General features: G+C 38.8%; 1 protein-coding gene across 11 annotated transcripts in view; it reads right to left on the reverse strand.

Annotated features, from left to right (window-relative positions):
* The window catches only part of tacc2 (transforming, acidic coiled-coil containing protein 2), a 64,963-nt gene that overhangs the window by 12,876 nt on the left and 36,348 nt on the right, over positions 1-15,739 (reverse strand). For 10 of the 11 annotated variants that reach the window (XM_081350159.1, XM_081350161.1, XM_081350162.1 and 7 more), the window contains 8 exons: positions 7,671-7,798; positions 5,441-6,860; positions 3,566-3,626; positions 3,205-3,400; positions 2,175-2,224; positions 1,928-2,037; positions 1,367-1,517; positions 648-782 (listed from right to left, as the gene is read on the reverse strand). In XM_081350159.1, the coding sequence (XP_081206285.1) occupies positions 648-782; positions 1,367-1,517; positions 1,928-2,037; positions 2,175-2,224; positions 3,205-3,400; positions 3,566-3,626; positions 5,441-6,860; positions 7,671-7,798 (2,251 nt within the window). The remainder of the gene's footprint in view (positions 1-647; positions 783-1,366; positions 1,518-1,927; positions 2,038-2,174; positions 2,225-3,204; positions 3,401-3,565; positions 3,627-5,440; positions 6,861-7,670; positions 7,799-15,739) is intronic. The other variant, XM_081350157.1, reaches the window with a different exon arrangement.

The following is a 15,739-nucleotide window of genomic DNA, read 5'->3' on the forward strand; positions in this document are numbered from 1 at the left end:
TCGTTTCTGTGCTGACAGCCTCAAGACCACGCCGAACGCCATGAGTGAGTGTCAGAAATCAGGAATGGTGAGAGAATATTTTGTGCTTGGTACGTTTTTCATCTTCAAACAAAACTTGGGTCTCCAGCCAACAAATTTTAAATCCGCCCGGCTAGCGCGCTTCCCATAATATTTACGCATTAGGTCAGTAGGCGGAGAAGCTGACGGTCTTTTGTGGCTATTCGAACACATTCGACCACATGAGCATTTACACTATGAAAGCAATCCGGTTGAATGCGACCTACCTCTGGAAGTGGTCGAAAGTGGACAAGCTAAAAAAGTTTTAGACCCCGTTTACACCTGTATTTAGCGTCGTCCACTTGTGATGCGATCTTAATACCAGGTGTAAACAGGGCCTAAGTAATACAAGTTTGGAACAACATGAGGATGAATAAACATGAATTTTTGGTTGAACTATTCCTTTAACAACTCCTGACCCCAGCACTAGGGGCAGACAAGGTACATGAAAAACTGGAGGGACAAACAAACAGTGAAACAAAGCTGAGTGAAGACACACACACACACACACACACACACACACACACACACATAGAAGCAAAGGTCCGGGGAAGAAAAGGTAGTGGGCAGGTAGGCTTCTCTCTACACACCTGCAGTTTTTGAGCGAAGGCAGTGGGGTTGGTCTCTGCCAGATCAGGCTCCAGGTAGCTGAGAGGGGTGGGTGAATCAGACAGCCTGTCTAAGAGGGGCAGATCTGAGGGGTCCATGGGGCCCTGGATGGGGGACTGCATTGGGAGTGAGAGCAGAAGAGGGACAAGAGGAGTAGGAGGTGCCTGGGTGTCAGTGAGGCAGTGCAAGCTTGTAGTTAGCCTAGTGCATCATAACACATCTATGATTGGTTTTTGAAGCCTATGAATAAACAATCTGCAGTACTGAATCCGGTGGGGAGATCCTGAATAAAATAAGCTACATGCTTAGCAAAATAATGTTATCTTAAAGGGATAGTTCACACAAAAATAAAAAGTTCTGCCATTATTTACTATTGTACTAAATGGAAAACAAATTATTATATAGAAAAGAGGACAGTGTACATTCTTCACATTGTCTCCTTTTGTGTTCAACTGAAAAAATAATGAGTTTGGAAACGAGGTTGAGTAAATAATGTAAGAATTGGTTTATTTCTTTATATAGGATGCACTGTCCCTTTAAGACTGAAAAGTAACAAAATAAAAATAAACCCATCCTCACACATTTGTGGTGTAATTCATGCATTTTGATTGTAAGAAAACACATTATCTCAACTAATGAAATAAACACACTCCTGAAGGTGCTGATTCTATCTTTCAGTGCTTGGTTGGTTTACACTTACCACTCCATCTCTTTCGTTGCTCTGCGTTCGACTCTGAGACTGACTGTCCCTCTTTCTGCTTTTCTCTGAGGTCATGGGGTCACGAGCGCCACGAGGTGGAAGCACAGGTGATTTCCCCTGCGAGATCTGAGCCTCCATCTCCTCAAAGCTCCTGTAAAGTGTCAGACCAATACAATTAAACACATGAAATACAGTCAAAGAGGATACATGGTTCTCACCCCATGAGAATTGAGTTTTGTGGCCCTTAGTTTATGGATGATGGCTCTGAGGCCATCTATATGAAAGTGCAAAGGTCCTGGTTATGGCAATGTCCGAAATCCTTTTCTTTGTGGGGACATTTTTTGCTCCCAATGAGGAAAACAGCTTATAAATCAGCTTATATACTAAGTGTTGTTTTCTGAAAATGCAGAACTTTTTCTATGATTGGTAGGTTTATGGTAGGTAGAAAAGTTAAGGGATAGAATATACACTTTTTTATTGTATAAAAATAATTATGTCAATAGAATGTCCCCAGAAAACCCAAAGTGTGTGTGTGTGTGTGTGTGTGTGCGTTTAGTTTACCCGGTGCAGGGGGAGTTGGGCTCTGAATCGTGCATGTTGGGGGTCTTCTTTGGACTGTCTGTCACGGAGTCCAGTTTCAGATAAAGTGATGGTTTCTTCACTGAGAGAGGCTGTAAATAAATACATATATGCACTCATATAAATACAAAGGTCTGTAATCTAACATTAGTTTGGTGTTTGTGACACACACTTGTTTTTTGGCAACTGCCTTAAGTTTAGTACATCTATATGTCAGGTAGATACTCACAGGTGCAGAGGAGCCAATCTTTTCCATGTATTCAATCTCATAGTCTGTAACTGCAGAGAAGACACCGAAAAATGAGTGATATATAACAGGTTAAATGTTTTATAAAGGTTATATTAGGAATTGAAAATAATATAAGGCTTCCAAAGAATATTCTTTCTATGTTGATCATCAGTTAACAGACTGACAGAACCAACATGAGAGTGGCACTATAATTAATCTGCTACTGTACCAATGACCCAGTTATATTCAGGCAGAGTGCCTCAGGGCCCAAACGGTTCCCTGTAGGTCAAAGGCTAATAAAACGGGTCAGTGTGTGGTCATTTGGGGTTCCAGCCAAACTTGGATCACGTGGAAAATAATCTGATGGGTGAATATCTCAAAAACATTTTACCCCAAAATCAAAAGAAAATAAATACCTTTGAAATTGTAATAAAAATCTTCATTTTTATTATTTTGCATTTTGACATTGTTTTTGAAATTGAAAACATTTTCCCACCAAATTCTCATTAGTAAAATGCATCCAGACATTTTCAACGTTAATTATTTAAATTGCAACTGTAATTACTGCAATATTACAGTATTAAAAGTATTTAAAATTATTATATTATAAAACGCTTTGTGTCGTGGCCACATTACATTAGTGTGTGTGTGTGTGTGTGTGTGTGTGTGTGTGTGTGTGTGTGTGTGTGTGTGTGTGTGTGTGTGTGTGTGTGTGTGTGTGTAGAATTGGGATGTCACTACGCAAAAAAAACTTTGAGCATAATATAATTGATAATAATAAACTTAATATAATTGATAAACTATAATAACAATAATATAATAATAATAATATATAATTGATCAAATCTTTTAAAAAATAATAAACTTGACTGGTTTTGTGAGATTTACTCAGATATTGTTTTGAAATCAGTACTGTACTGACAGTCTCATTCTTACTCTTCAAAAATATCTATGTAAAGTAATGTAGGACCATGGACACAATCCTTGACTCATGATTAGAAATAAAGTAGTGACTCTTCCCCTCTCTCACCGTCACTCGGTGCAGGCAAACTGTTTTCGTTGACAAAAGCTGTGAAGTCTGTTGGCTGAGGGAAGTCTTGGAGGTCAGAGGTCAGCTCCACCTCTACATCATGTCTAGTCCATTTCTGATTGGTGGAGGAAGCCAGTTTCTCCTCATCTGTGGCGTGATCTTGTGAAGGGTCAGGATTGGCATCGGGCGAGTGCTCCTGCAGGTGATGATGTGTGTGTGAAGTGGAGGGCGAGAGTGGAGAACACACAGGACAACACTGTTATGATATGAGGTGACAGCAAAAAAAAGAAACAGATAATCTTCAGATTGTATGACTGTGTGAGTGTCCTGTAGGTGAATGTGCGCTCATGTCTTAACCTACTTGTGTAGATGGCTCGGTAATCTGAGTCCTCTTTGGAGACTTCTTCACTCTGAAAGTACTACTGTTTAAGAAAACAAGACAGAAGTTATGTTGTTAGTTATTAAAATATCAGTTTGGAATAAAAGACATAATTTTTCAGGTGTCCATTTACTGTGTGCTGTCCAACCAATCAGAATATAAATCTTTTAAAAACCAAACTGTGTGCACACCAACTTTTTTTGACAGATACTGTACAGATAACGTTCTACTGAGTAAAAGTTTTAGTTAAATAATACATACCTGTTGTGTTGTTCTGATAAATGTTTTAGAAAACCTTTTGACAATGCAAGTATACTGTAATTCAACCAGTAAATGATGGTGCTTATTATTAAGGATTAAATCTCATCAGTTAAGATCTTACTAGTACACAATGAAATGGATTATTCAGGGCTTACATTATGTTTTACTCTTCTATTAGTGTTGTATATGAATGTTATATTGTGCAGTTATTTTTTTATTTGATTTTTTGTGAATTGTGTTTTTAACAGTAAACGTTCTCTTTTGCTATAATGCAATTTTTATGCCATGTTTTTTCCTACTCACAAATTGAACCATGGCAGGAAATTAGCTGAAGACATACAGCTATTAGTGATGAATTGGAAATATGTCTTGCAGAAGCATGATGATTATGCAGTAAAAATGTGTGCTTTTGAATTAGGAAATATATACAAAAATAGATACTCTGCCTTAACACATTCACAGATAATATTAATCCCTGTTGCCCCTGATAAATTGCTCAATGGCCTAAGAAAATGACACATGTAACATAACAGACTCATATCGGATCCTATTATGTTGCTGTTTGTTGACCTTGTTCACATTTCATAGTGTACGTGTGAATATTTAATTTCAGTATTGTTGAAACTCCTCCTGTAAAATCTGAAAAGACATCTGTGTTGAAAAACAAAGTTGAAAACAACCTTGAATTGTGTAAGAACTACTGAGGGAAAGTCTGCAGCTGAGCAATATATATTAGATGACTTAATCTGAAACTTAAAACTGCTCCCAAATAGCAGCATTAATGAATCAGGGTGTGCAGGGGGTCTTACACAAGAAACGAATGTCTCGCTCAAGAGCGCAAAAAAAGGTTCACTTGTCAACTTTTCAGGTCACAGTTTCTACTTACACGTAATAAAACCTGCAATGTTTATTATCCACCAGTGTGTTATCCACTACTAAGAAGGGAAAATCTCTGAATTGAGTCTCTATCTGGATAAGGAATTCGTTCAGAGATTAAGAGATGTCAACCTTCACATCTAATTCATTGGAAGAAGTGTAGTCAACAAAGCTCAAATCAGATCATGTGTACATTGTAAGCAAAATCAGACAATGTTTTCTAGATTAAGTGCACATCAGAACTTGTTCATGGAATTGACTGCACTTATTGGGGGGGTCCACTAGATGGCAACACGTTCTCATTGGATAATATCAGGCATGGAGCAGAGGAAGGACTGGCTAAGAATGATGGGAAATCTGTCATATGTATCGGGATGAATGATTAAAACAATTGATGGTGAGCTCATGAGTTAAAACATGTTAAAATGACATTTTATGTTAATCTATATTATTACTGATGTTGATTTTTCTACATCTCTCTACTTACACGAAACAACACAGAGAAGAGACATTGCTGGACTTCCTGTGATACATGAGATCAACAGACAGACATGTGACAGAGGCTGACAAACAACAAGTACTAACACCCACTCCACTCACATACACACATGTTCAGAAATATACACAAGAAAATGTACTCGAATTTACTGGTCTACACTGGATGAATGGCACACATTATGACTTGAAATGAAAATGGATTCATTATAAGTGCAGACTTACGATTTAAGAGGCTTCTTTTTGGTTTTGGCAGGTTTGTTCTGGTTGTGATCCTCTAACTCAATGTTATCAGTCTCATTCTCATTCTCATTGTTGGACTGGTCAAAAGAGGCAGCTTTCATTGGAGGGTTCCCTATATTGTTAGATGATTTGAAGGGATCGATTGAATCATCAAAGGAGTCAGGATCAAAGCTGTAGGATCCTTTAGATAGATGAGGAGAGTTCGGGACACCACTGCTTGAAGAAAATGGATTAAAGTTAGGGTCATCCCACTTGCTGGGGTCAAAGTTATATGACGCCTTGGGAATTGGGATATCATCATTGTCATTTGAAAGTGCTGGAACAGGTGAATTGTCTAGCTGTTCTTTCTGGGGAGGAGGGGCCTTCTTAATCCCCAGTTTTGGCTTTCGGATGGGCATCTTGGCACCTGGTTTCTTGCCCAGGATTTTGGGAGGAGGAGCACTGCGTGACGCCTCTCCACTGTCCTCTGAATAGTCAAACTCCAGTCTGACTGGTTGACGCTTGGCGATTGGTTGTTCCTCAATGTTTAAGGGTTGCTCTTTAGCAGGGGAAGGGGCACAGGGCTCCTCTACAGCAACAGGGGTGCCTGAAACCAATGTAAAGTCAGCTTTCCTGCCTAAGACCGGCGAGTTTGCCACTTTACTGCCTCCTGTACGGAATGGGTCAATGTTCTCAAAGTTGTCCGGATCCCATTTGTAGGAGGCACTGGGAGGGATGGGAGACTCCTCGTCTGGGACAGTAGGAGCCTCTGTTACTGGAATAGGAAGCTCCGGCTGGATTTGAGTTAATATTGAGGCGGTAGTGATCTCCTCAGCCAAAGGTGGAGGACTCTCAACACGAGACTTTATTCTGTTTCTCCGTAGGGTACCAGCAGGACTAGGACTAGGGCTGGGAGAAGAACTAGGCCTCTCTTGGGTTTGCAAAGGGCTTTCCGGTTGGGGTTTCCCTCTCTTTTTCTCTTCTGGTGTGCTGCTAGAGGACACAGTTTTAGGGGAGGAATGCTCTGGGTTTGAGTTCTGCCTGGAAAGAGGCTTCTTCTTTAGTGAACCTGGACGGGGCTTCTTCACTCTACGAAGGGTTCCCGGAGCGCTCTCAGTTCCTATGCTGAAGGACTCTGTTCGTGGGTGAATGGGTTTGTCGGAGGTTCCTCCTGAGGATTTGTCTCCTGGGCTCTCTAACTCACCAGACTGTAGACTTAGAGAGCGGGTGAGAGGCGCTCGGCTTGATGGTCCAGACCCAAAATTTGATTCTGGCAAGGGGTCATTAGCGATTAAGTGCTCTAGGTTGTAGGCACCGCTAGCAGCTATTGGTTTGTCCTCATCAAAGACTGTAGATTCAGAGCGACTGGCAGGTTGAAGTACTGGGTCTTGAGCTTCACTGGCAGAGATGTAAGCAGTGGAAGCTGTGAAGATGGAGAATGACATGTTACTATAGATTAAAAAAAAAATAGATTTGAAGCACATCACAGAATAGTACTCACAGATGTAATGATATTATTTTAAGTTAAAGAGCTGAAGAATGCAGAAGTATAGAATACAAAAGAAGTTTGCTTGTTAGTTTTTCTTTTTTTATTTATCTTCTTTTTTTAAAATACATCAACAGCAATACACTGCATTTCCATTAGAGGGAGTACGAGTGCAGTGCTTGATAACAAAGACTACAGTCGTCCAAGTCAGAGATTAATGGAGGCAAAAAAGGCATTTTGTTTCTTGATTTAAACAATTTTTTGGAAAATAAATCCGAGCAAGAAAAAAAACATGAAAACACTGGGAAAAATAAACTGAATTGTAATGAATATAGAATAAAGATTTTAATTGGACCTCCATCTGTATGTTTCCAAAAAAGCACAAACGGACACCAAAAATTAGCATATAAAATATTCTAGATCTAGTTTATATTTCTAGCTATAATTACTTAGATAATCTTCTGTGTCATAACATTTCTTGGGTTCCAAGTTAAGAATCATTTATTATGTTGCTCTACACTCTCTGCTAATTAATACTTTCCTTTTTAATTTATATAAAAAATGACAAAATTTGTTCAAAACAAGAAACAAACTATATTTTCAATGTCCTACAATCTAAGGCTCGCCTTAAGCATTTCAATGCCTAGTAAACCCGGCTGAAGCTGTTCAGACAACAAATAAAACTATTTGACTCGACATGAGATCATTGTAGTGTGAATTGTGACGGAATGAAGATCTTAAACATACCTGTGTGTTCTGGGGACAATGCCTCTGAGCTGGTGCAGGGGTGTTCTGTTGGGGGCAGTGGTGGGGAAGCAGACTTCACAGGGGTGGTGGACTCAGGGGTTTCGAACGCTCCGTCTGAGTCTGAGCTCCTACACAAGAGACAACAAGATAGAAGAGAGTCTGAATATATTGAATTAAGAGTTGATTTAATAATCTCATTGAAGTATAAACATCAGCTCTTTTTTTCTCCCATACAAAGAAGTTGCATATCCAATCCAGCACTGATACAGCAAACAAGCAACATCCATTTACGAGGCAACGTATCACAGCTTACACTTACATTACAGGATCAAATACATTCAGATACACCTACAGTGTATTAAACAATCAATCATTGTGTGCCAAACCTTGTAAACAAACGCCTGCCTCAGCATATGTCTAGTAGGCCCTTGTGGATTATTACAGATGGAAATCTAAACCTGAAGCTTGGAGACCAATAACAGCAGCTCAAACACAAATTACACTCAGCCATGGTGTCCATTTTCTCTCTCATTCACTATATTCACTCATTATTTGATTTTAACCTACTAAGTATCACAGTGAAGGTGTTATTTTCAAATGAACACATTTTATTGCCATTTCAGTAAAGACTAATGATTGCTTATTTAGTCGATTTACACAAATCTGACATAGTATGTGATGGCATAGGTGAACACATCAGTATAAATAAATCAATAGTCCAAATACGGCAACAAAGGCGCAGCCTCAGACAGATGTGCAGACCCCCACCCAGTCTCACCGCAGTAGTCCCTGTCCTCTCCCTGCTGTTACCCCACGCTCACCTCTGCCTGCCGTGGATCATGTAATCGTGTCTGGAGGTCCAGCTGAGGCGCCGGAGGAGCCCTAGGGCTGGGTCTGCCTCATCCTCTCCGGATGTCCCTCCCAGCAGCGTGTCCCAGCCCCAGCGAGCCCACTGCAGCGGAGACAGAGCCTGCCACGCGCTCACTGCCATATCTGCCACCGATCACAGGCTCACGGTCACTCTCACACGTTCCTCATACCTAATGCAGATTGCGAAAATCTGGCGCATCACGGTTCTATGGCTTTGTGTGCTATGTTCCCTTCTCCCTTTTACCCTTCCCTCCCTTTTTTTTTTAAATATCGTATGTTCTCTCTCTCCGGTATCTTGCAGAAGGTGGGCTTTATCCAAATGAAACCCGTTGCAGATATTCGCCACTTGCAGACTCACTACTTGGCTGGCTGACTCGGTCTTTCTCTTCTCTCTCTCTCTCTCTCTCTCTCTCTCTCTCTCTCTCTCTCTCTCTCTCTCTCTCTCTCTCTCTCTCTCTTCAAGATCCTAAGACATGTTCTCCCTCCCCCACGTTTAGGAGAGAAGCAGACTTCTCACTCTGGTAGTATAAAGAAAAAAAAAAAAAAAACTGTTTTTCTTTTTACTATATCCTGATCATTTTTCATTATTTCTAATTTCTGTTTCTTTCTTTCAACTACCCGAGCTGAAATTCTGTCAGTCTTTCCTACTCTTCTGTAATTACTGTAGTTACTGTAAAGTATAATAACACTCAGAGAGAGCAAAAACTGGGGGTTTCTCGACTGGTTTCTGTCTGTACTAATTATTAGTATCCACAAAAGACTTTGGCTGCAGTCATACATTCAGTTTTGCTGCATCAAACACTGATGAATGTATTGACGCCTTTACTTCAGTGCAGTGAACACACCCATTCCCTGCTGAAAAGACCAACACATGTTTTGGATGCTGGTCCATGGGATGCTAATCAGAGATCTTAACCAGCAAGACAATGTAGACCAGCAGCAAATCAGCATAAACTAGCCTAGAGAATTTTCTTTCTTTTCAGTAGGAGTAATTCTGCATCTGACAAGAACCAGTGCATACTAACAAACATGAATCACATTTGAGCGTGTCAAAATGGTAGTGGTCTTCCATGGTGCCAAATCATATTTTCACAGTCCATATTCATAATCATTTTAGAGTCAATTTAAATTACAACACATGCAAAATATTAGACCACATATACTCTAATGTGACATTTGGATCCAAATTCTAATGATACGCATCCAGCAGTTTATTAGCAAAATAAGAGATTTACTCTTCATGACCTCAGAAGAATGACTGTAAAGGATTCCCTTTCCCTGACTCATTTAAATAACCTCCGACCACGGAATACGCAAAAAAAAGGGTTGAGCAGCATTAGAGAAGACGGTGTTGTCGTCAAAGAGACACTGTTTTTTTCCACCCTGTTTCCAAAACTCATTTGTTTGACCTTCCTAAGGCTGATGAACTTCATTTCATTTCAATTTTAAACACTGTTCCTGAACATTAAAACCCCCACGTTTATCTGTGTGCTACACATTTTACGCTTCCAGAACCACAATGCAGGCTACGCACAAAAGCTTCTCTTGAAATGGAGCAGTTCTCACTTTGTCGGAACAATCTGTTGTTTGTGGATCACAACTTATAAGTATGTCTTATTATTTCTAGTTGCATTTTCTATTAGCAGTTCCAATGATAAGTTTTATGTTGTTACTATGATAGCTATGATGTAAACGAAGGGCAAAGCTTTGCCTCCGCTAGCCTGCTAACTAATATTACAGTATTGATATAGTGTTTACTGTAGCTTTTGTAAGCTCTCGCTTTTAAGACTCTTCACCGCCCCTTAGGAAAATTAACCATGGTTTTGTGATCGATTACTGTTTATAGTTTTCCAACAAGTATTACAATTAAATGGTGTATAACATTGTATCTAAAATGTATAAGAAAATAACAATAAAAAAAAAAATACCACTCTGAAACGTCCTGTGAAATCCGTGCTTGCAAAGTCCGTGCATGAAATCCGTTCTGGGGTGCGTTTCCCGAAAGCATCGTTGGTCAACTATGGTCGCAAGTTCCGTCGTTACCAATAGAGTTCAATGGACATTGCGATGAACTTGCGACCATAGTTGGCCAACGATGCTTTCGGGAAACGCACCCCTGGACAATCCTCTTGTCTGTTAACATTCTTAAGTCTGAATCAGGCTTGAATTGGTTTGAAATTGACGCCATCCTTAGTATCTACATCTGAGTAGAGCATGCAGTTATAGTAAGGAGAGTGACATTTCCTGAACACGCGCTAAGCGCTGCCAATCACAACACACTGGGCCAGCTAACCAATCACAGCACATTTCATATTTCGGAAGTAGGGGCTTCATCGAAACAGGAAATAAACGGCACGTTCGGGCCAGACTGGGGAGAGAGGTGCTGTAATAAAGTAAAATATGTGAAAAATAATATTTTTTTTAAACAATCAAGCATGAAAACATAAGCTAGTACACCCCAAAAACAAAATCAAGACTTCGTAAAAGGGCATATTAGGACCCCTTTAATATTCATCTCTAAGTATCAAACCCAAAACGATTGCAATGTGTAATGCTCTAAGTGTTGCAATGTAAAGTTTAGATTATAATATAGATTTGTGTTAAAAGATAATATCATTAATATTACATTCAATATCATTCAAAGACAGATGGAGTGCATTTTAAAAGTCTTCCTTTCTAATTTTGCAGCTTTTAGTGTGTAAATGACATTTGATGAGATAATTATCAGTTAATGAGCATTTCAGCCCATGTAGTGATGTTTCCACAAGACATATCTGGCAAGCACACTGTTGCCATGGTGACGGTGCTCTCTAGACATATGCTCCCATGTGCTAGACAACGCACACACTGGCAACTTCCATAAAATGGAATCCTGGACAAAGCCTCAAATTTCCTTCTCTTTCGCATAGATCCACACATGCACAGGAAGTCTATTAGAGCACATACAATCCATTTATTTCCTGGTATGGGAAAATAAAACACTGATTTATTTCTGAAACGTCTGCTGGGGGGAATTATATGGAGCACTGTATCATCAAGCTTATGTTCCTCTAGTGGCTTTTAAAAAAAGGGTTTTACACATCCTACTTGAAACTCTCCTCTAGACGTTGGGGGGGGGGGAATGAATAAATACACATATATACATATACACACACAGCCACACAAAGCCACTCAGACAGGAGTACAGTAAATACAGTAGCTAAAATAATCAAAATCTGCAAATCTTCAGGACCAAATATCTACTAAACAGGTAAACATCTGCAATAACCATTATAGGTTTGAATATAATATGAAAAGCTAAAGGAGACAGAAGAGGCAAGTCATTTCAGTGAGTGAGTTTGTCTGCTTGGAGACAGTCAGGCTTGTCTGGCACAGAACAGCACTGCTGGGTTCAGCAACAGACACTGCTGTGAGGACGACAACCCACAATGCTGTTCAAACAAAGCAAACCTGAACGAAAGGACAGCTATAGTGTGACAGAGAGGAGAGTGATCAAGAAATTGCTCTATAGACACAACTGCTAAAAGATATTAACACATCACTAACAATAGGCCTGCATTAAATCATACAATGTGCATCTAAAATCCACATTATAAACGTGACCATAATTAAAATGATCTTGGGAAGAAATGAAAATAAAAAAAAGGTTAAAAAAGGTTGTGATGTGCTAATTTTTATACCAGAGGGTACAAAATGTACTAGAGATTGAGGTATTGACACAGGTTGACCAAAAGAGGGAGACAAATGAAACAGTAATAGAGGGAGAGCGAGACTGGCTGTGCTCCAAATAGAATACTAGCACACTGTCACTGTGTGCTGGACTGCTGGTGTATGCTATCCTGAACATAGACACTGTTTCTAACCCTTAGAAGTCCCTTCAGTAAACTTCAATATATTTTCTTTCAAAGTCAGGAATGTATATCTACATATCTCAAAATAATTTTATTTTATTTTATTTTACCAGGGGAAAAAAAATCACATTGAGATTACAATTTATTTTACAAGTGAGCCCTGGCCAAGAAGGCAGCACATAGAGGATATACTTTAACAGACAACAAGTAACAAACAGACAGGGATGCACATGAATATTAAAAATAAAAACAGAAAATCACATTTTAAAACAATCGCAAACATGTTAAAGGAACTGTATGTAAGATTGTGGCCAAAACTGGTACTGCAATCACTTTCAAATTACTGTAGAGCGGTGTATCCCCTCCCCCTCCCCCCTGACTCGAGGTTGCCAGATAGGCTGCAGGATCCAGCAGGAACGTTTGTAGCTGCAGCTGTGGTATCTACAGCAGAGCTGGCAACCCGGATGCCGAAACACTACTGACTTCGTGATTGGTAGATCGGTGGAGGGTGGGGCATCAGGCCAAAACACAACATGACAACATCAACATCAGTTGAGGGCTGCAACTTCACTTTTAAATGACAATATCCTGGCCGGACTACTGTTGTCAGTGATATAAGTATTTGAAATGAACATGATTTCTTAATGTCTAGTGACATATCAGGGCCATTTTATGATTAATTGAAATACATTTCTTACATACAGCTCCTTTAATCATTTTGATTTAGGTAGGACTTGAATTCAGTATGTGAAATAAAAACCTGCAGTTTTAACTGATTTTGCAACTCATTCCATGAAGTTGGACCACTGTAACTAAAAGCAGTTTTGCCAAACTCTGTTTTAGTTTGTGGAACATCATACAGTATGTATCTACTTGATCTTAGGTTGTATTCAGATCTACTAGGTGCTAAGAGTGTAGTTAAATATGAAGGAATGTGCCCAGCTATTGATGATTGAGCCTTCTTGTGTTAAGTGAGGGCCAACCAAACATTTCATATAATACACAGTAATGGACAGAGTATTTTACATGCATTACCAATGGCTATCACAGTGTTTTACGAGTAGATCACTCCTTTCTTTGGCAGTTTAACACCAAGAATTTATTCAAAACTTTATTAATTTCTATATGAACTGATTAAGCAGTTTAATGATAGCGATATAATACAGGCATTAGAGTCATAATCCCTGGCAGCTCAAAGTCTTGATAAATCATTGATTCAGTTCCAAATGAGATATGATGCTTGAAGGTACCCATAAATTAAAATTATGTCATCATTTACTCACCCTAAAGTATTGTTTCAAACCTATATGAATTTCTTTCTTGTTCTTAACACAAAAGAAGATATTTTAAAGAATATGGGTAACCAAACAGTTGATGGACCCCATTGACCTCCCTATTCTATAGTTCCATTGTGTTTAGCAGAAGAAAGAATTTCATTCAGGTTTTGAACAACTTGAAGGAGAGTTAATGATGGCAATTTTCATTTTTGGGTGAACTATCCCTTTAAATCATGCTAACAAAGACTATATTAGATATTAATTATGATTCATATTTCAAGTCAGAAATCGAGCAGTACCATGAAACAGTTCATAAAAACTACAGGACCAAGGTTCCTCAGTGGGATGCTGCGATGTACCAGCTTTCACCACCAGAACTATCAAATAATTCAGGCATATCCTCAATATTTTATGTGTGCTAGATCTCCAACAGCACTAAGCTTATTTCAGGGTTTAAGGAGTGGTGATATACAGGGAGAGATAGTACTGGTCATACGCATCACCAAATGGGAATCACCTGAATCACCACATGTTGCTCACTAGGCCATCAAAATACAGGGTGAATTTCTAATGGACACATGGTGATATCACATACTGTTGGAAGAGAAGGATACATGATCGCCGGATGCCCCTGTGACAGCCCTATTTTAACATGCCATGATACTGCATGGATGACAAAATGATCCTTACACAACAGCACACTCCAGATAACTAGGAAGTCCCAGAAAAGGTGGTTGGCCAATAGTACATTACATGCCCAAACAGGTACAGTGTGTGCCAGTCAAACAGTTGTGCATATAAAAGTTAAAGCAAGCTACTTGAGCTTTTATCCTGTTCGTGAAAGAAAGTGCAGGTCACAAGGTTTCAACCTTCACAGAGTTGAATGCTTAGCAGTGCATGAAATCTCCTGCAGTCTACATGTTTCCCAGGAGAACTGAATGCTCATGGTATGGCTTCAGTGTGACTGCTGAAAATTCAGCTTTGCATCACAGGAATATTACTTAAAATATTTATATTACAACAATTGAAATAATAAAAATAGAAAACCGTTTTTAAATTGTAATATTTCACAATACTACTGTATTTTTGATTAAATAAATGCAGCCTTGATCAGCACAAAACCCTTATTTCGAAAACACTTCAACTGTAAAACATTTGACTCTAGTGTATAATAAGCACTAAACTTTCAGATTTATTATTTATATCCAGTTTTAATATTTTTAATATAAAAATAATACTAATATACTATATACATTTCCAATTATGAATGTAAGATTTTATAAATGACCTTCAAACTCATGCTTGTTTTTCCATCAGATTGCACTCTGTCCTGATGAGCTACTGGTAAGTGAATGCAATGATAAATCTAATATAAAGCTTTTAGAGTTGAGGTTCAAACTCCCATATAAACTATGCAGGTACTGTTATGTAAGAATTCTCAAAAGGTGGTTGCATAAGCAACTTTAAACGCTAAAATCTGTTAGTCATGGCTGAATGAGCAGCACTGTAGGTGTTACAATACTTGTACTCACAGCACAGACATCAGAGCAGGTTCAAACTTTCTCATCATCCCCAGCTGTGTTGCCTAGAGCAACAAATTCCAGGCTTTTTTTGCACAAAGGTCAGTTTCAATAATAAAATAACCATTGTGGCCAAAGGGATGAGGATAGAATGTAGTATAATGTCTTATTACAATACGCTTTATAAACAAAGACACATTTGGTTTATATACACTTTTAAAGGAGTAGTTTGCTTTACAAATTAAATTTGTCTCACAATTTACTCACCCTAATGTTGTTATAAACCTTATGTAATTTCTTGTTTGGGACACAAAATGAACAGAATACCTGAACTCTTTTCCATACAATAAAAGTGGATGGAGACCAGAGGCTGTCAAGCTACAAAAAGGACTGAAAAAGCACAATAAAAGCATCCTAACACTATAGTCCATGTACTTTTTTTTATACAGTCTATACTAAAGTGAAATGAAGGCTTTATGTAGGCAGACTGAAATTTAAGTAATTATTTGTGGCAAGTTTTTGGACTTGAAAAACTTGTTTGACAGCTGTGG

The sequence above is a fragment of the Scardinius erythrophthalmus genome (assembly GCF_964197995.2).
Source record: "Scardinius erythrophthalmus genome assembly, chromosome: 21".
Lineage (NCBI taxonomy): Eukaryota > Metazoa > Chordata > Actinopteri > Cypriniformes > Leuciscidae > Scardinius > Scardinius erythrophthalmus.